Here is a 22,760-nt window from a genome sequence, read left to right on the forward strand (position 1 = left end):
TGTGTGTGTGTGTGTGTGTGTGTGTGTGTGTGGGATGCCAAGTCCGTCCCTGCACAGCCTGAAGGACCCAGTTAAAACCCCGTCCCTGACTCCGTCCTTTGTCCCGTCCATCAGCGACATCCAGACGTACTTGTGCACAAACATGCAGAGGGGCAGACGCTCGCTCGCTCGCTCGCTCGCACACGAACCTCCTCACGTGCACGAGCGTGCGCACGCTGAGGCCGGTGGCGGTGGTCGTTCTCTTAATGCCACCCTCCTCCTCCTCCTCCTCCTCCTCCTGACCTGCGCCGCTCTTCCTCCACCTCATTCAGAGGATTCAGCCGGAGAAGAAGCGGGATGGAAATAGACCTGCCTGCACTCAATCCACCTCAATAATGTATACCCCCGTGAACGCTATTTATACGATTCCCAGCTGGCTCCCACGCAATAAGGGAGGCTTGATGGAGCGTGCCGCTCGCCGCTCTCTGCTCTTCATGTAGAATTCATATTTCCTGCCACCGCTCTCATCAGTCGCTGCGCTAATGGGGGGGCTAGTGGGCGAGTTGGGGTGGGGGGGAACTGGAGGCGGGGGGGTCTGGGTTTATTGTTTTGCAGAAAGGTGATGAACTTCAACAACGCGTGCGTCTCGGGCTCGGGCGCAGCGCCTCGACCCTCAGCTGCGGTTGCATCAATTATTGAAGTCGATAAGGGAGTGAGAGGGGTGTGTGTGGGGGAGGGGGAGGGAGGGAGGGAGGGGTTAACACAGAGAGAGTTCCTGGTTCCTCTTCAGGCCTGCTGGAACCTTCTTGGCCTCGTCCTCCGCTGCCAGGCAGCAGATAAAAGGCCCAACAATAAAAACTGGTATTTATATGCGAGGAAATGGCTGCTCCTTTTTTTGGGGGTGGGGGGGTGGTATTTATATATTTCCCCACGTCGTCGTTGCTGTTTGCTTCTCCTATCTACTGGCAAGGAGCGCACGCTCGTCTGTGTGCGTCTGTGTGTGTGTGAGATGCTGTTTTTAGGAAAACCAAACAAAGACGAAGAGGGAGGCTGGATCCAGGCTGCATCCGTCTCTGGAGCGAAGGGGCACCCAGCGGTAGCCTGGAGGGGGAGCGGAGAGGAGGAGAGGGAGGTAAGAATAAAGAAATGCAAATACGTGCAGCTGCTAATTACATAAGTAGCGCGCAGATCAGTGAGGAGGCTTTCCGCGAGAGGGAGAGCAGCCACGGCAGCGCTGCTGACGGCATGAAAAGAAGGGAAAGACGATGACGGTCACACGATGTAACTGAACCACTGACCTCCCTCCCTCCCTCCCTCCCCTCTCCTCTCCTCTCCTCCCCTCCCCCACCTCCTCACCTCTCTGCAGGCTGGTGAAGGGCAGCGTGTACTGGCCCACGAAGTCGCTGCTCAGAAAGCCCGTCTGGTCGCGCGCGCAGAAGCGGATGAGGCAGACCTCTGGGACGCTGATGCTGAAGCTCATGTCTTTGTCCCAGTAAGGAGCCAGAGCTGCAGGGACGAGACGAGGTTGTGGGTTTTATAGCTCCGCTTCACGCTTACACCCCTTTCTTCGAGCTTTGTGCGTCATCGCAGGCTCTCGCGTGGCTGATCATCCTAAATCCGGCATTTTTTTTAGCCCTCTATTTGAGGCAAAGGATGGACTTGACTCTTTCCTTGGGCAGCCACTAGCAGGTTAGGTTAGTGCGGTATCGTTAGAAAACTTTGTTAGATTAATTTTTGCATGAGAGAGGACCTTAAAACTGCTCCAACAGGAGTTTGCAGTTGCCTTTAGATCCGTGGTGCATTTACTCTGGGTCTCGAGGCGACACCTTGTTGCTGCTTCCGGCCTTTAAAACCAACAATTCCCAGCAGGCCAGCACCAAACTATGTGGCTGACAGCTTTAGTGGAAAGTTTATCAACTTTGCATTTAGTAGCTGCACACCCACACACAGACTAAATCGACAACATCGCCACCTTTTTGCGACGTTCAAACTTTAACAATTGATTGTCAGTCATAATGTGGTTTCATCTTGTTTGCGCTATGGGGAAACTCCCATGGTGCAGGTTGGAAATGTATTCAGAAAGTGAAATGTACATTCTCTACTTGTTCTCCTTGGAGGAACGCGATAAAAAACAAGAAGGCTTTGCCGATGAATTTTTAATGCACAGATGATTTGAGCTCACATCAGACAATGCGCAGACACGGCTGAGTTACCGTCACCGTGGAGAACGACAACGAGCTGGCAGACAACATCAAGGTTGCACTGTGAAACAGCAGGTGAATTTATTGATCCTTCTGAAGGGGATCTGGACTCATCAGTCTGGCTCGTGACGATTGGAGCTAAGGGGTTTTGCGTCCATGCTGCACTGTGTAAGACCGTACGAGTACGAGACAGGAACCGATGTTTGAGACGAGAGCACAATCTGAGCAGAGGCTGCTGATCCCAACGACACAACTGATGGTTCTGGTCCATACCATTCGCAGCTACGCACTCATCTGGCCAATCTCCCCTGGAGGGCACTTAAACCTTATAAACAATGTAAACAACCACGTCTGTGCAAAAACACCAACCAACTGAAACAAGGCAAAACAAATCATTGACGTTATAGACTGTGATTCATCATGTGACAAACGGTACATTCCCTCAGCTTCCTTTGCGAAACAGGAGCCTGCTCCATTTATGCACTATCAGCTCTTTATTGCAATAATTTACATTTCCTCTTTTTCACCGAGGGTCGGTTCCATCTCAACCAGAAAAAGGTGGCTTGCCTTCTCCGGGTCGGTGGAGAGACTCCGCCTGAGGTGGCGGAGTTCCAAGTATCTCGGTATGTTGTTCACGAGTGAGGGAAAGATGGGAGCGTGAGATCGACAGACGGATCTGTCGGTACAGCGTCTGCAGTGATGCAGTTGCTGTACCGATCTGTCGTGGTAAAGAAGGAGCTAAGCCGAAAGGCAAAGCTCTCGTTTTACCAGTCAATCTACTTTCCTACCCTCACCTTTGGTCCAGAGCTTTGGGTAACCAGCGAAAGAACGAGATCGCAGATACAAGCGGCCAAAATGAGTTTCCTCCGTAGGGTGGCTGGGCTGGGGCACCCCTAGAGACAGGGTGAGGAGCTCAGTCACCCTTCAGGAGCTTCGAGGTGTTGCGGGGAATGTCCCACCGCGGAGGAGACCCCGAGGAAGACCCAGGACACACTGGAGGGACTACGTCTCTTGGGTGGGCCTGGGAACGCCTTAGGGTTCCACTGGATGAGCTGGAGGAGGTGACGCGGGCCAGGGAAGTCTGGGTGTCAATGCTGAGGCTGCTGCCCCCGCGACCCGACTCCAGATAAAACCGTAGAAGACGGATGGATGGATGGATGGATGGATGGATGGATGGTCTGTTCCATACTGCCATCTGGAGGTGAAGACGTAAATCTACCTTGACAATAAATCTGATTTGCCAGGTGAAATATTTCCCACATATCCAAACAGGAAGGAGAAGAGGAGGTGGTTTTCTGGGACGCGTCATGTTGTTCTTTTCTCTTGTATTAATGAAGACAAGTTTTCTTGCTCTGAGAAAACCAACAACCCTACAGCATCAACAACGCAACTGCTGGTGTTTGCCACTGTATTCACCAGTAAACCCGGCCCATGTGTCCCGCCCCTTTCTCCTCCAAGGAGTCTGGTTGATTCAGTAATATTTGACTCAGTAAGAAAATGTGTGAGGTTGGAGGTTTGTCGATAGGATCTGCATGAATTGGGACTCAGGCCTTGGAAGGCAACAGGAGAGTTGGACCTCTGTTTAGAGCCTCCAGCTAAAATTTTTGCTTTTAGTCCCCTGCGAAAAGTCGATGCCACGTTGGACTTCCTGCATAATTGGAAGTGGACAAAAAAACGAGGCAGTCTCAGTGGGTGGGGCCAACATCTGGCCCTCAGCCGTCAGTCCCCTCCCCCCTCCCGTCTGCTGCTGCCGCTGCGACACTCACCGTTGTTTTTGTCGGTGTGTGTGCTCTTCCTGCAGGAGTCCGACGGGATCCCATAAATCTCCACACGGACGAACGGGTCCAGAGTTTTGCCGGTGCGGGAGCTCGGTAGATTGGAGCCGCTGATCACCTATAGACACACACACACACACACACACACACACACACACAAGCACGGACACTGTAGATGGTGACAGAAGGGATGTTTGGGGGATATTGAATAGGAGCAGCCGATATAAGAGGGTGAAGTGGCTGAAATTAAATGGCAGAAGCAAAGAGAAGCAGCCTCATCCGCAGTCTGATCACGCTCTACCTGAGATCAGAGACAAAGCTGCTGGACCATCAGCATCCCCGCCTCTGACAAAGCTTTGCAGTGCCCTCCCCAGTAGTTACACAGCTGAAAATTCCAAAACAGCTCACGCCGAGTTTCTCAGAGCTGGCCAAAAACCCTCAGAGTGGATGGGCATCACTTTGGAGCTTCTTAAAAGTTTAGCATTTAAAAAAAAAAAAAAAAAAAAAAAAACACGCAACAGTTTTTTTTAGTTACTTGCAGCTCTATGCTAAGCAGCTTTGGAGACTCTCTCAGGGAGGAAGGCGTTGTTTTTTTCCTCGAACACAAGAAAAACTGGCTGTCTGAAAACTCGACCCTGACTCACAAGACTTGACGCCGCTTGCCACTGTGATAAATTCCCCCCCTGAGTCAGAGCCGAGTCAAGATCACCGAATCTTCCCGGGAGAGATCAAGCAGCACACAATCATCAGGCAGGTGACGTGTTCTTTTGATTTCTTTTCTCCCTGGGCATCAAAGACAAAGGCTCACAAAATGTATTTTTCATGAGTCGTGAGGACAAGATTGAAGTTTTGAAGTTTTGTGAAACTTCTTCAAACAGCAGTAGTTCAGTTTAACTCATGTGGTCTGATCAGGAGGTTTTTCACCATGACAAAAAAAATACATTTCCAGGTAGCGTCGTATGGAATGTTTCCAATGTTCTATCAGCTCATCAATCTCGGCCTAGTGTAGATTTCATGGAAAGGGATTGTCAGTTTCTGCAGGAACTTTGCAAGATGGGGGCAAAAACATGTTAACATATTTACTAAATTGCTATAAAAGACAGAAACAGACTTCTTCTTCTCTGTTTAAAAGGCAGCCATCATAATCTGACATGTACTTTTCGCCATTTTATTCTTCCATCAGAATTCATTTTCAATGCGTTTTTTTTCTTTTTGCAGCATCTCTGTGCGAGTCCCATGCCATTCCAGTCAGCCCTACATATTGTTTTTTCAGTACAAAGCCTCAAACGTCTCCAAGTCCCACAATTACGCTCTGCAGGCCGGCGTGCCACAGCCTGCAAGTCTGTAATTGGACTTAGGAGTGTGTGTGTGTGTGTGTGTGTGTGCGTGTGCGTGCGTGTGTGCGTGCGTGCGTGCGTGCGTGCGTGCGTGCGTGCGTGCGTGTGTGAGAGAGAGCGTTTTTCCTCTTGCACACTAAAGAGATGTTTTCTGCCATTCTTTTTCTGATACCGATCATTATGTTGCTGCTACCAACCCCCTAAAGATGCTTAAAAATAATGGGAGAGATGATTTATTAATTGGACCTGCGGTTTAATTGCATTAGAGCCCCTCCCCCAACCCCATCTTCCATTCTCCTTAGATCTAGGGGAGATAATCTCATTAAATGGAAACAATTTCTAAATTCATCTCGAGGCAAAAAGCAAAGAAGAAGCGTCAAACACACCCATACACGCACACACACACACACACACACACACACACACACACACACACACACACACACACACACACACGTGTGCATCCGCCCGCTCGCGGTTATGACCTCGGTGGCGGGTGACTGTGCGCTACCTTGAGCAGCAGGTGTGTGGGTTTGGGCTCGTGGCGGCTGCAGCCCGGATCAAGGCTCCTGTGACTGAACATGAGCACCGGCGGCTTCAGGACGTAGCCGCAGCCCCCGTTGTCTTGGAAACGGCCGTCATTAAGGTCCATGGCGAAGCCCAGCGACTGGAAATTGAGAGCCACTGCGATAGGGAAAAAAAAAGGCAAACAGAGAAAAAGAAAATAAGATCGAGGGACACTGTCGCAGTGGTCCGAAGTCAAAGTGCAGAGGGGGCCGACGGGAAAGGAGGGCGAGGAACGAGGACGACGCTCCCAGATTGTTAAAATGGATGAGCCGCGTGGGGCGGCGCCGCCGCTGCCGCCTCGTTTACAGGGTTGCGTTTGATTCTGCAGGAAGGAGCTAAATTAAACGCCGACTTGAAATAGTTGTGCAACCACCGCCTGCGTTGCGTCAGGGTCTCCTGCTCAAGAATCAGCCGGTGTGCCGCCGGTTGGAGGCCTCTGCTGCGGTGCAGAGCTCAGCGTTGGTGCAGAGCAGGAGACTGCAGGTCGTCAGTGAATGAATAGGAAATCAAAAAAGCTTTGAGGTTGTGCCGTTTTCTCACTGTGCTCCTCTTCCTGTCCGTGGCAGCGTTTGTTTGGTTGGTTGGTTTGTTTTATTTATTTTTTTGCTTGTCTCGTGAGAAAGGAGCGATTGGCACGGCAGGGACATTGGTTATGATTTCAGTGCGAAAAAGTCGCTGGTCTATCTCGCCGGCTTTCAATAAAAGTTTTTTTTTTCATCTGGGACAAACAATGAGAAACAGCACCGTGCCTATTAGTAAAAGGCCGATAAATTGGTGGGAAAATGTTGCAAGTGATCAGAAGAGTCACTTCAGTGACTTTAGCCAGCACCCAAGAAATTGCTTAAAATTGACTGTGTTGTGTGCGTTTGTTTTTGTAAGATTTTTCAATCGGCCTTCAGGAGTCCACGCCCAGGCGGCTATAGCTGGAGCGCTACGATTTCAACCCTGAAATCATCTTCATCCATCTTGTTTTTAGCTCCAATAAAAGTTTGCTTTTTTCTATCAGGGTTCCATAAGCTACCAGCTTAATTTTTACTTGGATAAAGCTGCTGCTTCTGCTTCTGCTGCTGCTGCTGCTGGCTGACCTTTAAAATCCCAGACAAGGACGATGCAAAATACAGGAAGCTGCTGTGAGCCTAGCATGCTGCTAAAGAGCACTTAGTTAGCGTGTACAATTTTACCAGAGTTGGACGTGCACAAGAAGAGTGTTTGCGTTACAAGAAGAACAAAGAAGGACCATTTCTGACCTTGTGTGAGCAAGAAAGAAAGTAAAACTTTCTCACTTTTCTGAACAGCAGTTACAAAGTACAGCGAGAAAGAGAGCAAAAACTAGTTCAGTGAACCACCGTAAGATACAGCTAATGTTGCCCACTCCTGCTAACAGGACGTCTGGAGCTGTTGCTACAGTAACTGTCTATCAAACTGGAACGTTTCAAACATGATAGACAGAAGGTTTTGTCCAATCGCCCATCAAGTTCTGCCTCCTTCCTTTCAAATGCTTGTGACTTCATATCCACATCGCTGCCACGGGGGGGTTGGGGGGGGCACATGCATTTTTTTATGAATCGCTTTTCATTTCCAGGGTGTGTGATGATGTAAGAGCCATGCCTGGGTTAGAAGAAATGGAAATGCGAGGGAGGGGAGGAGGGGGTGGGGAACAAGACGTGACAGTAACAGGGAAAGTGTTTTTTTTTTCTCCTCTCAAAGAGGAAGAGCAGAATTTGGGGGAGGGAGCAGAATCGATTTGGAAAAGGTGCAATAAGGGTGGGGGACGGGACTGGCTGGGAGGAGAATCACAGACGAGGCGGTTTGGGGCCACGGTCTGGAATGAAATGTTCTTTTCAGCGCTAATCGTCGGGGCACTCGGCGAGCCGGTGCCGCTTTGAAGTCTAGCGGCCTCGGTGACAGCGCCGCTCTCCGCTTGTTCAAAGACATTTTCCTTCACACTCTTCTGGCTTTTGAGGAGAAACATTGCGTTGCTTTTCCTCAGCTGAGAATGACTGAGAACCAGAGGTTGTTGCAGCAGCAGCAGCAGCAGCAGCAGCAGCAGCAGCGGCGGCGACGCACGCGTGTCTAAAGTGCTAAAGTGCCACCAGTCTGTCTGCGCTCCTGGACTCACCCAGCTGAGAGCCGACGTTCCAGAACTCCTGAGGGTTGTAGTTGGATGAGGAAGTCCTGGAACCCGCTGGATAAATCCTGCTGAGGAACCGCTGGTTGTGCTGGATGAACTCGGCGCCTGAGGGAAACGTTCAGAGGGCGTCATCGAGGATCATGGATGGATGTAGCTCGTGGATGCAATCTGAATTACTGCAGTAGAGTGACTGAGGAGTACTTTAGCTCCGGACAGCTCCTTCACACAACAGCTCAGACTCAGGTCTATTGATTTGTTTGTAACTTTGTTGTTTTACCAAAATAAGATTATATGAATAGGAATCGTAATGTGTTTCTTCAGGCCAAATTAAACCAGAATTACTCAATAACCCTTCAATAGTCTCCAGATTTTCAGCCAAAGCCCCAGAAATGAGGAAAGTCCATAGAAGTAACTTTGGAGTCCATAACTCTAACTACGCAAACTTTTAGCAGGAAACTAAAGCTGGTTGCAAACATAGGGATAAATGTGCCTCTTTGCTGTAAATGCTAGTCATAGATTTATTATGCTATTTTAGAACTTTCTTATGCATGCCCCTGTATTTCCATCTTGTGAAGTTGCTGGAAATATCCATCTATCTATCTATCTATCTATCTATCTATCTATCTGTCTATCTATCTATCTAGCTAGCTGTCCCCTTCCCCTTACCTGAAGACTTGACCAGCTTGCGGGCTTTCTTCTCGGCCATGGACGTGTTCTCGCAGGCACTCTGCTGCTCCCTGGAGTGGCTGAAGTTGATGAACTTGACGGAGCCAGTGTAGACGACCAGGTCCGACAGAACTTCCGCCACCACCACTTTCTTTTTCTGCTCATTGGATTGAGGCAATACAAGAAGCCAGAGCATTAACAGCGGACACCTGGGAGATTATCCCCAGCTTCACCTGCTTTGTTTTTCCGTCGTCTCGGCTAACCAATCCAACCTGAACTCTCCTAGTCTGCCTGAAATTCTGCGTCCTCACATCTGACTCACTTACTTTCTTCTTCGCCCCTGACTTTCTGGGAGACCAGAACTTTAGAATGGTTTGCTGCTCCTCCTCCTCCTCCTCCTCATCGTCCTCCTCCTCCTCCTCGCCCTCATCTACGCTCTCCTCTGCCTCTGACCTGGCCTTCAGCTTTTTGTTCTTGATCAGGATCTTATTCTTCAAGTCCTGGCAGCGTGGCAAAAAAAAAAAATATAATAAAATAAAAAAATCCCACATGGGGCACAAGGTCACAATAAATATGGATAAATGCAAAGGTGCTCTGGAAAGAAGCAGCAGTATCTGTTAAAGCAGCAGCATCACCTCAGGTGTCAAACATAAAAAAAAAGATGTTCTCCTTCTCTCTGGTTCTGCTGAAGATGTTCTCCCTCAACATGTAGACTCAGTTAATAATGCATTTGCTCTTGCATTTTTGTCTGCCTGGCTTAAAATATGCCACAACTTTTAATTTTTTCACTTAAAAAAAAAATTTGCCCAATCTGTTGCATTCTCCAAAATGGTTGTGAAAAAAATGCAACAAATTCTTGAATGCTGCGTTGACAAAATCTGATTTATATGCAACAATACTTTTATATGTTTATGTGCGTAAAAAAAAATATACATTTTTCATCAAAAGAAATTAGCAGAGAGGACATTTCAGCTTTTGCTTCCAGCATTTAAAAAAATCTGAATTTTTAATCTTTCAATTATAATAATAATAATGATAAAAAAAAACCTTTAGGGCCTAATTTGAGATAAACAACATTTTTTAACAGGCGAGTGTGAAGAGGCACGGGGGCGACACAAGCTCAGCTTTAGTGTTGACGCGCTGCCGGAGGTTAATAGAGGAGATAAAAACCACTCGTCGCTGTTTTCGCGGGTCATAAAGATTTAAAAAAAAAAGAAGGGAGGGCTGAGGGGGTCTGTGCAGATTCCACATTCACTTATTTCTCCTGCAGTAACTTCCAAAGCAGCAGAAGTCAGAAGAGCAGCAGAGGAAAGTCCCGAGAGTTGGAGCCCAAGAAGAAGAAGAAGAAGAAGAACCCCTCTTCATCTTTCTTGTGTCACATTCAATGAAGCGGAGCGACCGTCTTCCAGGCTGTCCTCTCAGCGACGGGCTGAGACAAACAAGGGAATCAAAGGCAACAATCGTCCCCGGCGCCATGGTGCAACTCTAGACGGTGGACGTGAGACCTCTTCACATCGCATCGGGCCGAATCTGAGAGATTAAAGAGACTCGCTAATACGGGCGGTCCCCGCCGGAGCCCAGAGACTCAGGAGTCGTCGGGAGAAAGAGACTAATGAGGCCCTTTGTGACGACTGACAGTCTGTCTCTCTCGCTGAGGTGCACAGCAAAAGGTTTCAGCGCAGCAAAAAAAAAAAAAATGGCAACACCCTTCAATCCGCCGGCGGCTCTGCCTACGTTTGGGCTGGGCAGGAGTCCGGCAGCCGTCAGATCCACCGGCACTCTCAGCAGCTTGTCCCCCAGGATGGAGGTGAGGTAGTGGGCCAGGATCTCCTGCTGCTCCTGGGAGCAGTGGTTTTCCAGGGACAGGATGACAGGGTAGCAGGACACCTGTCACCAAAGAAAGAAAAACAAAACACCACACAGCACAATTAAAAAAAAAAAAAAAAATCAGCTGTTGTTGACACTTAGCATGTTGCCGATGACACATGTATGTTCTAAAGCACGATATTTCGAGTGGTTGAGTCTGAGAAGTCTGTGGAAAAAATGCAAAGCACGGAATTAGCATGCTAGGCTATGTTATTGGCCAGCTAGCTGAGGTAGTGTTGCCAACTTTCATTCAGAAAAATAAAGGGCGCCTGCCACAGTGCTCGGGGCCACGACCATCACAGGCCAGTGGCTCGCCAGCAGTGGTAAATCATAACATAAAATAGGGTTTCAAAAAAGTATATGGTTCACATAGTTTGAACTGCTTTGTTACCAATAGACATTAGAAATAAGCTGAATGTTTAAATTGTAATAGAATCTTTCAATCAATAATGATGGAAGGTTTTTTTTTTTTTACTAAGGACGTAAATAAATAAAGAAAATGCAAATCAAAAATAAGTGCAACTCACTGTCCACACGGGAACGTTTTGTTGGTGGAAACGGTAAAGTATTTAACTTAAAACTAAAACTAAATTTAGTTTCGTCCACACGGCAACGGCGTTTTGGGTCCCCCGAAACGGCATTTTTTGAAAACGGGTCCCAGAGTGGGAAAATCTGACAACGCCGTTTCACCGTTTTCACATCGTTGCCGTCTGGACAGTGAAACCGGAAAAAACACGGCATGCAGCGGCACAAACAAGAACGATAGCGTCCAGCGGAGTTGTCTTTGTATCGCAGGTGCTTCAAGGTGTGTTGGCAATATTACTACACAACCTCAGACTCACTTTCCCCCCCCCACCCCCCACTACTCGCCATTTTTGTTTTCTGTGTGTTTAACGTGTACCGGAAATGCCCTCTTTCTAAATCGTGGGTTCGGTGGCTGTGTCAGCGTCTGTTGACAGCGCCACGTTTTGGTGTGGCATACCCATTACATTGTTTTCACCCACCGTTCCGTTTCCATCTGTCAGCGTGTGGACGCGACTTTTTTCGACCCCGGGAAAGAAAAAAAACGGCAACGTTCCCGTGTGGATACTGATGCTCATTGTGCCACCAAAAGTTAAGAGTTTAAAGTCCTTTATGTGTCCTGTTTCTTCATAAAATTCTCGGTGTGCAAATAAGTCCAATTTAACTGTAAACATTCCTCCTTCTCATTGCCACATCCATCCCCCATGAACCTCTCTCTTCCGTGAACAGTCATCAGTTCAACACACTTTTCTTTTTCTTCTGTGTGGAACAGTAGTCCTAGGTTAACAGCTCTCTTTTTCACTGCTTTACTTCCTTTTTCAGGTGTATTTCTTCTCACTTCTTGTCGCACTGCGTAGCTGTTTCTCATTCAAAACATTGCAGTAAAACATTGGACAGGAAATGCTTAAAGTTGAGAGTGATCTAGAATTCATAGGCGACGGGAGCATGAAAAGAACAAGCGATCCTGATTCATAGCCTACTCTGTGCACCGATGCAGCCGGTACGCAGTTGTTGTGAAAGGGTTGCAAAATGTTAATGCTTGCAGCTACATAGATTATGGTTTCGAACGAAAACTCTATGGAAAAGAACGTGAGTTTGCGTTGCGTTACGTTCAAGACAACTCAAAATTCATTCAAAATTTCTCATTTTTTGAAATGGACGCACCATTTCATTGTCAAATACGGGACAATTCTGTATTTTAAGCGATGCTTGGTAACTCTAAGCTGAAGCCATGGCGGGTAAGAGTTCAGAACACGTAGACGATGCCGGCGAGGCCTCGATGCACCTCGAAGGCGTGTTGCTCCACCGTGGCCACGACGTCCTTGAACAGGATCTTGGTGGTCAGTGTGTAGCCGTGGTACACGATTGGCTCCATGTCTGGGCCGTCCCAGCAGTCGATCTCCAGGCAGCGGCAGCCTTTCCTCAGGGCACTGTCTCACACACACACACACACACACACACACACATGAAAAGCCACGCATTGGAGAGTCACGTGATCAGCTGGACAAGATGGCCGCTTAATTCGATCCTGCTCAACCCAGCATTGCTATTTTTAATGTTTTTCACCGTTGTAACAATATATATATATATATATTTTTTCAATCTGAACACATGACTAGCTGTAATCGCGGAATGGCCGATTCAAGCAAGAAATTTGAACCGAGTCTTGCGGTTAAGACGAGGGGAATGTCGGACATGGAGGCCATTGCTGAAGCTGTACTTGAAAAACAAACGTGCGTTTCTGGAGACACGCTTCGACAAACTCCAGCAAGTGGCAGAAGACACAGAGGCGAAATTAGGTTCCATTAAAGCAGACTTGCTTTCTTTAAACGAGAACATTGGCTCCGTTAACTTGGAACTGGAGAAAATTCGGTCGGATGTTGAAGCTAACCGCGGGAAGCTAGCTGTGCAGGAGACCGCGCTGGAGATGGTGCAACGTAAGCTGGCCACCATGGAGGACCGGAGCACGTGCTGCAATGTCCGCGTTGTCGGGCTGCCAGAAGGGGCCGAAGGGTCCAACGCGGTCCAGTTCCTCACGAGTTCGTTTCCGACCCTGAGTACTATGGATGGAGAAATCACGCAAGCCCATCGTGTCTACAGCGACGACAGAAAGAAATCCAATGGTCCCCGCACACTAATCTTCAACACGCTCCGGTTCACTTCACGTCAACTCATCCTGCGCGCAGCCAAGAAATCCCCGCTCATAGTGAATGGTCGCTCGGTTCGGTTTTCACCTGACTACAGCGGCTACACTAGTCGTCAAGCGACGACAAGCTTTTACCCAAGCCATGAACACGGCCAGAAACAAAGGCGTGGAGTTCTTTTTGCTCTACCCCGCCACATTGAAAGTCAAAGCTGCCGGCAAAACGGAGGTCTTCCATTCCGCTGACGACGCCGAGGAATTCATAAGGTCCCTGCCGATGCCACGAGCCTCTCCTGCGGCAGAGAATGACGACTCGGATCCCGGTCCTTCCAACGTAACTGTTGGATAATTGTGTCTGCTTTGTTATGATTCATCCTACTCGGCGTCTGGACTACACTTCTGAACTTCACCCGGAGCTTGTTAACTTACAGTAGGTGACAGATTCTAGTTGCTTTCCTTTCTCTGTTTAATTGATGTTTCGCCGTTCATTTTAAGTGCATTGTTTCCCTCTCTGGCATGTTTTTGCTCACCTGCTGTGTGCCTGGAGCTAGCTAATTACACAGATTTGGTCATAGTTTCTGTTGTTTTTCATTTTTATATATGTATAATCATATATATAATATATATATATGGTGTTTATACGCTTTCTCTTTATCTGTCTTGTAGCCCTTGAGTTCACATTATTAGAGAAAGCCTAATCTGCTACGGTTTGTAGCAGATTAGGTTCTGTTTTGTTAATTGCTGGGTTTGTGGCCTAGATTTGATCCCTCGCAGCCCATATCCATACTAGATCACGGATCAATATGTAAAGTTTTATTTTTATTTTGGTTTAGCCATTTTAAGTTTTATTGTTTATTCAGGGTTTTTGTTTTCTTTCTTTGTTTGTTTTCCTTGGTATCTGGCACCATCAGGGGATTTTGGGTGGGAAGTGGATGTGGTCGTTCATATCATACTGTGGGAAACAGGAGCTGAACTTCAACTGCCAATTGAGAGAGTTGTATATTTTAACATGCAAACATGCCAGTTGATCGGTTTACCGAAGCCTCCACAATACAAATTACGGTTGGGTATTTGGTTGATAATTCTGAATTTAGCATACACCGATGAGTGAGTTATCTATCTTGGTTTGGAATTGCGACGGGTTAAATATACCACACAAGAGGACTAGTGTCCTTGCGTTTATGCGTCGACGGAAAATCGACTTGGCTTTATTACCGGAGACGCACCTTTTAAGTAGAGACTCTGGTCGCATGGCCAACAGATTTTACCACACAATTGCTTCCTCTTCAGTAGGGTCAAAAAGTAAAGGTGTAGCCATTGTTTGTAAGCGCAGTCTCAAAATAAAGATGCTGGATGTATGGGCGGACGCTGCGGGAAGGATTGTAGTAGCCAATTGTTGCTATTGTTAGCATTTTATATTGTTAGTTGTTGCAGTCAATGTCTCTGACTGTCATTGTTAAATATAAAAAATATAATAAAAATATTTGATCACAAAAAAAAAAGCCACCCATTGACTCCACCCAGTAAATGCAGCCGATTTAGCCCGCTGTTTCCAGCCTCCTGCTATATCTAAAGCTTTGTTGGGACTTCCAAGTCTTGCCAAAGCAGACCAAAACAAGAGCAAGCTTTGAAAAATATGGATGCTTTAAATACAGTAACTATGAGTTTTGTAACAAAATGCATTTTTAGTGTTGCTTTGTGTTGCTTTTTAACCCATTTACTTAATATATGCATAAGCATGCATATACATTCATGCATGTTCAAATTTTCTCCTCATCCAACATAAAAAGATAAGATAAGATCATTTTCTATCATATTTTGTATTTTCAGACCTGTGGTTCAGTGTACAGTGGGACGTATCGGATAGTGAAAAATCAAGGGAGAAAGTATGATGTGGTAATTGTGATGACAAAATAAAAATGAAACGCATGCAACACAAAGCGGAGCGCCGTGTGTTGCGTGTGTGTTTGTCGCAGGACTCTAGTCTAGCGGACACACTCGACATTTCCACAGGGGCCATCAATACAGTGGGACACTTCTGCTGCCATCAGCATCTTATTTAATCATCTCCATTAAAGCGCGGTGGAGCTCGCAGCCGTCCGAGTGACTGCCTCAGCACATGGGAGGACCATAGACGTGATGTGGGGGGATAAAATATCCACACGAACATACATTAGACCGGCGAGAGGAAGGAGGAAGGACAGGGTGACCGGGTGTCTGAGTTACTCAGATGCTGTCCCACCACACGTAGGCGTCCAGGTGGCTCTTCCCGATGAGCTGGTCTCCAGTCAGGTAGGTGTTGTGCGACGAGGAGATGAAGTAGCTGCTGAGCGGCCGATCCATGTCCTGGTACACGGTGGTGTGAGCCTGGTCAAACACGCAGCAGTCTTTGGACTCCATGTACCTGAGGAAGCCCCCGAATGTCATGGACCCGTTCTGCCTGGCTGGAGAAGGTGGAAGGGTGGGTGGTGGAAGAGGTGGAGGAGGAGAAGCAGACGCTGTCAGTCAACATTAAAAGAGGAACTGTACAACACTTTCACCGTAATTACAGAGTTGATGAGGGGTTAAATGATGGATTACCAGGAGAAAACTCTAGGGGGAGCTGTATAGACCAAAACAGCGAAGAAACGACCGACTTGTACAGTTCCTTTTTAAACGCTTCAGGGAACATGGTGCATTTCATGCTTTCAGGCTTTCGAAGGCCGGTCACCACCTGCAAGACGTTCTCTTCAAGAAAAATCCTACAAATATATCAGCTTATGAACCTCAGTCGCCAGGACCAACACTAGGCACTTTGGATCAATCAGCTGTGAACTAGCGTCGCTCCATGAGGAGGAGGACAGAGGAGTTGCTGCCTCAAAAAAAAAAAAAATCATTTTTCGCCTCATGCAACACCAAAAGAACATTTGCGACATGTGGGAGATTTTTTCTGAGACTGACGTTTCCATTCAGCATTTTGCATGCTTTTCTCAATTTGTGTGGTTTTACAAAGTCTTCAAAGAACCGTCTCTTTTCCAGTCAAAGTAGCTACAAGCTTCAGCGAAGACAGAACGATAAGTTGGTGATGACTTTCATTTTCATTTCACAGTTTGCCTCTGGACTGCAACAAATAACTGTCAGCCGTCAGGCCTCGAAGCCAGAGCCCAGACCTTCGCTCTTGTCGTACTTAAATTAGTACGACGTGACAAGATCTGCAAACAAACAGTCTGACGGGAGGGTTTGGGGGTTCATTTCTTTTTTTTATTCTTCCCTATCGGCAATGAGTCGACTGACTCTCCCTTCACCCACCTGTCTCCTCGATCTCATATCTGTCAATCAAACCCTCCGCTGTCCCTTCGTTTGCCGTGAGCTCCATCTGCTCCTTGTGCAGGAACCTGAGGAGGTCACCGGCAGCCATGGTGGCCTGGCCCGAGGCATAGTTCTGGTACAGACGCTGGATCTCAGCTCTTCTGGTGGATGGGCCTCGGCTCCTCCTCATTGTGCCCTGCACGAAAAAACACATGGCTCAGTCTTGTTGTCCTGCTCTAGTCACAGCTTTCTTTTATTTGTTAAATCCCGCCCATCCATCAATAAATTGTATTCACACGGCCTTTCGTGACTTTGAAATCTTGCTCATCCATCTTGTCTGACTCCAGTATGGGTCTGAGGGTCGGATGGTAATACCAACCAGCTTCCTTTTATTTGCTATAAAAGCAGGAAACAACTGCTGCGCCAGAGGGAAAATGCTAAATTTGGCATTGCTCTGATACTAAATAGATACTCGACCACTATCAGCAATACCAATACAATATCAGAACATTTTAATTAAAGTCAATGAATTATCAAATTGCTAAATCTGAATGCATGTTCATGACCTTTGCATGCTTTTCTGATTTTTTTTACCCTCCCGTGGAATATTAGTATCGAAAATACGCCCACTACTATTAGCTCGGCATTTTCTCATTAGAAGAAGAATGACCAAAGCACTGACGGCTTTTCTCGATGGTCAAGGTGTTTGATTCTAGACTTATCTGGGCAAGAGGCTAGCTGTTAGCGATAGCTCACGTCTATTGTGTGGAGAGCGCTTGCTACCTGGCAGAAAAAAAAAAATCCTGCATTGTCTCACTTTGAGTTTAATGGAGAGAAGATTTGTCCAGTCATCTTCCACTCTTGAATGGACGCAGAAGGTGGGATACATCTGTTAGCCGTCCATCTGGTGTGTTGCTGTTACCGAGAAGTTTTCTTCAGTTTTTTGTGGAAGTGACTTTCAAAGTCGCCCCTGCAGGACGACGACTGTGGAATTGTTTACCTCAGCCTTTTGCTCTCCTGCGGAGGCCCAGGACGCTTGAATTTAGATCAATTTGAGGCAACACAAGCGCTCTGGATTATCATTCTTTACAGTGCCATGGCGCAGATATTTTAAACACTGGTGAGCGTTTCAAAGAGGCCTCACATCAGCCCCTCTCCAAAAATACATCCAGCAGAAAGTGAGAGAGTCAGAGAGAGAGAGAGAGGGAGAGAGAGAATCTAGGTGTCAACTCAGAGATGCGTCCCCGCTTTTATCTGGGCTCACTGCAGAGAGGCTCTTGAAGACATAGCAGCGGCAGCAGCAGCAGCATGAGGGAGGATGGAAGGGGAGTCGGGGTCTCTGCTGCCACCTCCTCCCCTCCTCACTTCCATCAAAACGTTAAGGCAGAGTACGTTCTCACTTTTCTCCCCCATCTCCTCCCTCAGTCTGCCAGATAGAAGTCGTCTGCCACTCTCCCCCGTCGGCTTGTTTTGTTTCCTCTCCCTCTGTAACTTTCCTCCTATCTCTGCTCCTCTCCTCTCCAGACGTCCTCCTGAGCCGCTCGCTGAGGCGCTGTCACCGGGTTTCCTCGCAGCATCCGTCAGCTCGTCTCCGCCCCTTGTCTTCATCAGCCTTTCATGCGGCTGCGGCAACAACCGGCTCCACAGCCAGAGCCCGTGAGGCGACTGTGTCTCGCGCCACCGCTTGCGATCAACAAGTCAGCGGCTAACAACAACCAAAGATCTTAACAGCAAGCATTATCCAGTTCAGTTTTTTCTTCATGCGGCCCTGCGATGAACTGGCGACTTGTCCAGGGTGTCACCCTGCCTTCCCCCTAAGACTGCTCCAGCAGACCCCCCTGACCCTGAATAGGAATAAGCGGGTATAGAAGATGAATGAATGAGTTTTTTCTTCTTTCTTTTGTTGTCACCATCCTGAAGGAATAGCCAGCTGATCTCCCTTCAGTGGCACTGGCCCATAAAAACATCTTCAATGATAATCTTCCAGCCTCAGTGTCATGAATAGTTCTAAACAGGGATGAGGGGGAGAAAAAACACTTTTCTGGGGGAGTGCATGAAACGGTTGCCATGGCGAGCAGCTTTCAGCTTTCCCGAGATTAAAACTCACCTTTCGCTTGTCTCTTTATGTGTTTTTTTCGTCAGAAAGAGTAAGAAATAAGAAGAAAGAGCTCCTGCCATCATGTTTCTGTCTATGAAAATCCTGTCTGGTGCCATTAAGACTTTTCTGCACCTTTCCTGCACACAACCTCTCCAGAGTCATTATTTCCTCGACATGTTTGTTCAGTGACAGTGGACTTTAGTACATATTCAAGTTAAAGGACTTACTGCTAACCCATCACTAACACGTGTTTTTCACCCATTGACTGCATGTTAAACTCTTTTTTTAATTTTAACAGAGGTTTTGCAGAAAATCTAATTCATTTAGTGAGCAGCTGTGAGCAGCTGTGTCTCTGGTCTTCCTGGAAACTCATCAGAAAACGCTTTCTAAGAAAGTGCTGACAAGCCCTTTGTAATGTCACACAGGGTTTGGTACCTTCCTCCAGGTCCGCTAAGCTAGGTGCCAACACACCCCTTTGAGACCGGCTTGTTTTTGTCCACTGCCAAATGTAAACACAAGCTAAACCCCAGCCTTTTAGTGGGATGCTGTAAACAGAGGGCTAAATGTGAGGATGTTTTTGACTGGGAAGATAATTATTATTTCAGCCCTTTTGACCGAAGTACGGGACAAAAAGAAAAAAGAAAGACCTGTCATATGAGGCCTTGGATTGAAGGACTGAAGTTCTATGACATCATTCAACATCAGCCAATGAGTGCTGACTAAATCCTGGCTCGCGTTCCAACTGGACAGATCTGCTACACCCGGTGAGCACATTCTGCCTGGTCATGTGATCTGATGGCAGCGGCTCATCGCTCGTCATTCTCTCCCGCACGGCAACACGCGTGACACGCAACATTTGGCCGCTGCCCGAATACATCATGCAAATAGATGCAGACGTCTGATGGAGCTGACAGGAACTGTGCTCGCTTCATGAGGACGTCAGTAACGTGGCGGCGGGAGCGTGTGTGCATGATAAAGGCTGCCCAGTGGTTAGCCGGGCCTGCGTTCTGCAGCGTCGGTTTGTTTTCACAAGTTTGCAACAACTTCCTGGCGGGGTGTGTTCTCGACTCATTGGTGCACAACAGCGGTCATTGTCCAGCGGAGCCGCTGCTGCTCAGCCTGGGGCCCGTCACAACCATCGGGCCGCGCTGGTTTGATGTGATAATTCGCATGCAGTGAGCGTGAAGACCCCCGTGGCCCCGCCCCCCCAGCCGCCACCGATTGGCTCGTTCGATGTTGTCACCTTTTCAACGTTGCGTTGTTTTTGTGCATCTGCGCCTGATGCAACGCTGCTCTGATGGCAAATTAAATCCAGTTCAGCGGGCTCTGCCGTGTTTGCCGTGTGCACGGGAGGGAGCTCAGGTGCGGCGGTCTTCTGCGGCTCCGTGTGTCTCGTTGCGGAAAGGAAAAATAAATAAATAAATGGGATTGTTGTTTTGGTGACTCGTTTCACTTGTTTCCTGCCTGTTCAGACTTGAGATTTCCGGGACTTTTTTGGGGAATGTGAATCACAGACCTGTTTTTTTGTTGTGCAACATCTTCCCGGCTGGATTCCTACTGGCTCATCAGCTCAGTTGGCATCAGCAGCAAAAGCGCTACTGATGATGCCTGATGTCAGAGGATCACCAGGGTGGCTGCAGAAACTTGTGAGCTCCATTGTGCAGTAAAGCCATGGTCGTTAAGGATTCTTCTGGAGCTTTCCACTCCTCTTTCAGACTCCACTCACTCACTTTTCTGATGTTCAAGTGTTCTTCAGTGTCTTCTGGAAATTGGATCTGAAAATCTGAAAATGATCATGCAGCCCTGTGTAGTGTCTGAAGCGTTGACCCTTCTCCTACAGGCCTCTTGCCTGTATTAGGAGGAGAACAGACCTCTTGTTAGCGCAGCTTCTGTATTAGGCGACCTGCCCTTGGAAGGCTGCATCTCTACTCCCTAGGAAGACTGTTTAGATAACACACATTCCAACTCTGGCCTGTAACTTTCCCATCCCTTCACCTTCTGTGTTACAATTGTCCCTTTGTCCTCCTTATATGCAATGTGCATGATGACGAGACCTGTGGGTATAAGGAGGTGATGTTCTAACTATCCTCAGAGAGGTTGTGAGAGCTTCTGCGCATTGGGACACAGAACCTCTCCAGCCGCCTGTTTGATACCTGACTTCTTTGCAATAAACCAGTTTTTATACAACCAAGTCGGTGTCCACGAGGATTCCGTCAACATCCACACTTCACTGCTGCAACCTGAAGAATCCACCATTCTTGCAAACCTCCTGTACTTCAAGTCTGACTTCAGTTTCAGCCGCTTGTAATATTGCAGGACCAATCAGCATCCTTAGAGAGGAAAGAGGCAGGAGCTACGGCCAGGGTTCAGTTGTCAGTTTGTAAGCAGGCTACTGCACTGCACAGTTACAATTACGGTTGCATCCAAGAATGGCTCATGTTGCAATGTTTTCAGAAGAACTGTACAATAATCTCTTGTTCAGAGAAGAGCCAAAAACAATGGTGAAGGCATTTCTCTGCTCCTCAGTGGCTTTGGAATGGGAGTTTTGGATTTGGCTTTTGGTTGTGACCAATATTGTTACCAAATTGCTCCACTGGCATTACAAGAATGTGATTGGCTCATTAGGAATACTATAGACAGACTGTCCAATCATGTTGTCCTTCAAACCATTTTCTCCACACCGTTCAAAAAACGCATGGATTTGCTGAACCTTCCAACAGGTGTGCATCTGTCAGATGGCCATTTATTCTGATCACACTGCCAGCAGAACTACCCGGTCTAACAGGAATTCAGGCCTCAGACAAACAAAACCATTATTTTCTGGTCTCCAGGCTTTGCCAAAGGCATCCGTTTAGGTGAAGGTGAGGTGCATCACATTAAACAGGTTGCTGATTCAAAATGGGACACTTGCTGTGCCCTGTTTGTTTGTTTTTTGTTTTATTTTTTTTTTTGCAACTTAAGGTCATAAAAAAAGATTAAAGTAGTGTTGTCCATGTAAAAAGGCAGCGCGGGCCAACAATGCCTCACGCTGATCCACTCACCTCGGCCACCGGCTACTCGGGTGTCTGCAGTTGTCGTCCAGATGCTTGACAACACAACGCCGCACAGACACACGGACAGCCAGCTGCTTCTTGCTCCTGGACGACGTCACCTCCATCACCGCACATTTACCCCGCTGGCCCTGCCACCGCAACGCCTCACACCGATATCGACGGCGCCCTCGGGTAGCACTGCATCGCCGACGTGCCCGCGACCGCACATCACAAAACCGTTGCGCATCCGTCCCTGCCGTACTGTAGCTGTGAACGAGTGTAGCTTTTATTACCGAGTCGCCTCTTAAAGTTCCGTTGTACTTTGTAGAATGACTCTAAAGCCCGTCCTGTTCTGTTTCATTCCATTACGTTCCGTTCTCGTGCTTTGTTTGTGCTTTTCACAGTTGGTCAAATGTTGTGTGGTGGCGGCCGGCCGTCCTCGGCTCACAAAGTCTCATCTGGAATCGGGTTTTTGCGGGAATAAGGCCCAGAAGCAGGTGGTAAGCTCCATCGAAGGCTCTAAGTACCAGCACGAGACTGACAGTCGCCAAGCACTGTAGGGAAGGAGGTCTGTCTTCGTGTTGTCAACGTCTTGGAACATGTTGCAGGACAGGGTGGACTAATGGCCTTGTCATCTGCAAATGTGAGCAGCTGATCGAGCTAAATTAATGCAATAGCCTCAGGGGTGTTCTTTTTTTTTTTTTGCGACCCGAGTTCCTATTTGAACATTTCCCACCGCTGCTGACTCATCCGATCAGCCGCCGCTCCTTCGTCATTACGATGTGAGCGGCACTGAGCAGAGCCAAGACAAACCGAAGGTCTCCCGTGCCCACATTAGTCTCTCGTCTCTTTTTCAAACAAAGCGAAGGCAAATAATTGGGAATCCGCCTCCATTTGCTGCCAAGACGTTTCCTCCCCTCCTCCGCCACCCGAATCCTCGTGTAGTAGCATGTTTATCTCTGCAGGGATGTACAGCCGCCGAGGGAATGACACTCTCTCTTGTTCTGCAGCGTATGACCCATATAGAAACCTCAGGTGGCACCGTTTTCTAATCTGTCATCTGATCCCCAGCTTTGTTTCCGGTTTCTACATTGAAGTTGATACGTGCTCCTCACGAATGCAGCAGGCTGTTTAATGTGTTACTTATGTGTTTCT

General features: G+C 47.7%; 1 protein-coding gene across 2 annotated transcripts; it reads right to left on the reverse strand.

Moving 5' to 3' along the window:
- Positions 1–987: 987 nt before the first annotated feature.
- On the reverse strand, positions 988–21,857 carry LOC142888908 (1-phosphatidylinositol 4,5-bisphosphate phosphodiesterase zeta-1-like). Of its 2 annotated transcripts, XM_076027403.1 has the most exons (12): positions 21,615–21,857; positions 16,476–16,671; positions 15,430–15,631; positions 12,330–12,474; positions 10,391–10,543; positions 8,983–9,156; positions 8,657–8,813; positions 7,979–8,095; positions 5,804–5,976; positions 3,947–4,073; positions 1,336–1,485; positions 988–1,080 (listed from the first exon to the last, which is right to left on the reverse strand). In XM_076027403.1, exons 2-12 carry the CDS (start codon positions 16,663–16,665, stop codon positions 998–1,000), a joined length of 1,671 nt encoding a protein of 556 aa, XP_075883518.1. In that variant the 5' UTR covers positions 16,666–16,671; positions 21,615–21,857; the 3' UTR covers positions 988–997. The 2 variants fall into 2 exon arrangements, with proteins under 2 accessions (XP_075883518.1, XP_075883519.1); XM_076027404.1 differs by lacking the exon at positions 21,615–21,857 and having other exon boundaries at positions 15,430–15,627; positions 16,476–16,613.
- Between the last annotated feature and the right edge of the window lie 903 nt (positions 21,858–22,760).

This window comes from Nelusetta ayraudi, unplaced genomic scaffold (genome assembly GCF_046127955.1).
Source record: "Nelusetta ayraudi isolate G7.1 ecotype Tasmania unplaced genomic scaffold, CSIRO-AGI_Nayr_v1 ptg000020l, whole genome shotgun sequence".
Taxonomy (NCBI): Eukaryota; Metazoa; Chordata; class Actinopteri; order Tetraodontiformes; family Monacanthidae; genus Nelusetta; species Nelusetta ayraudi.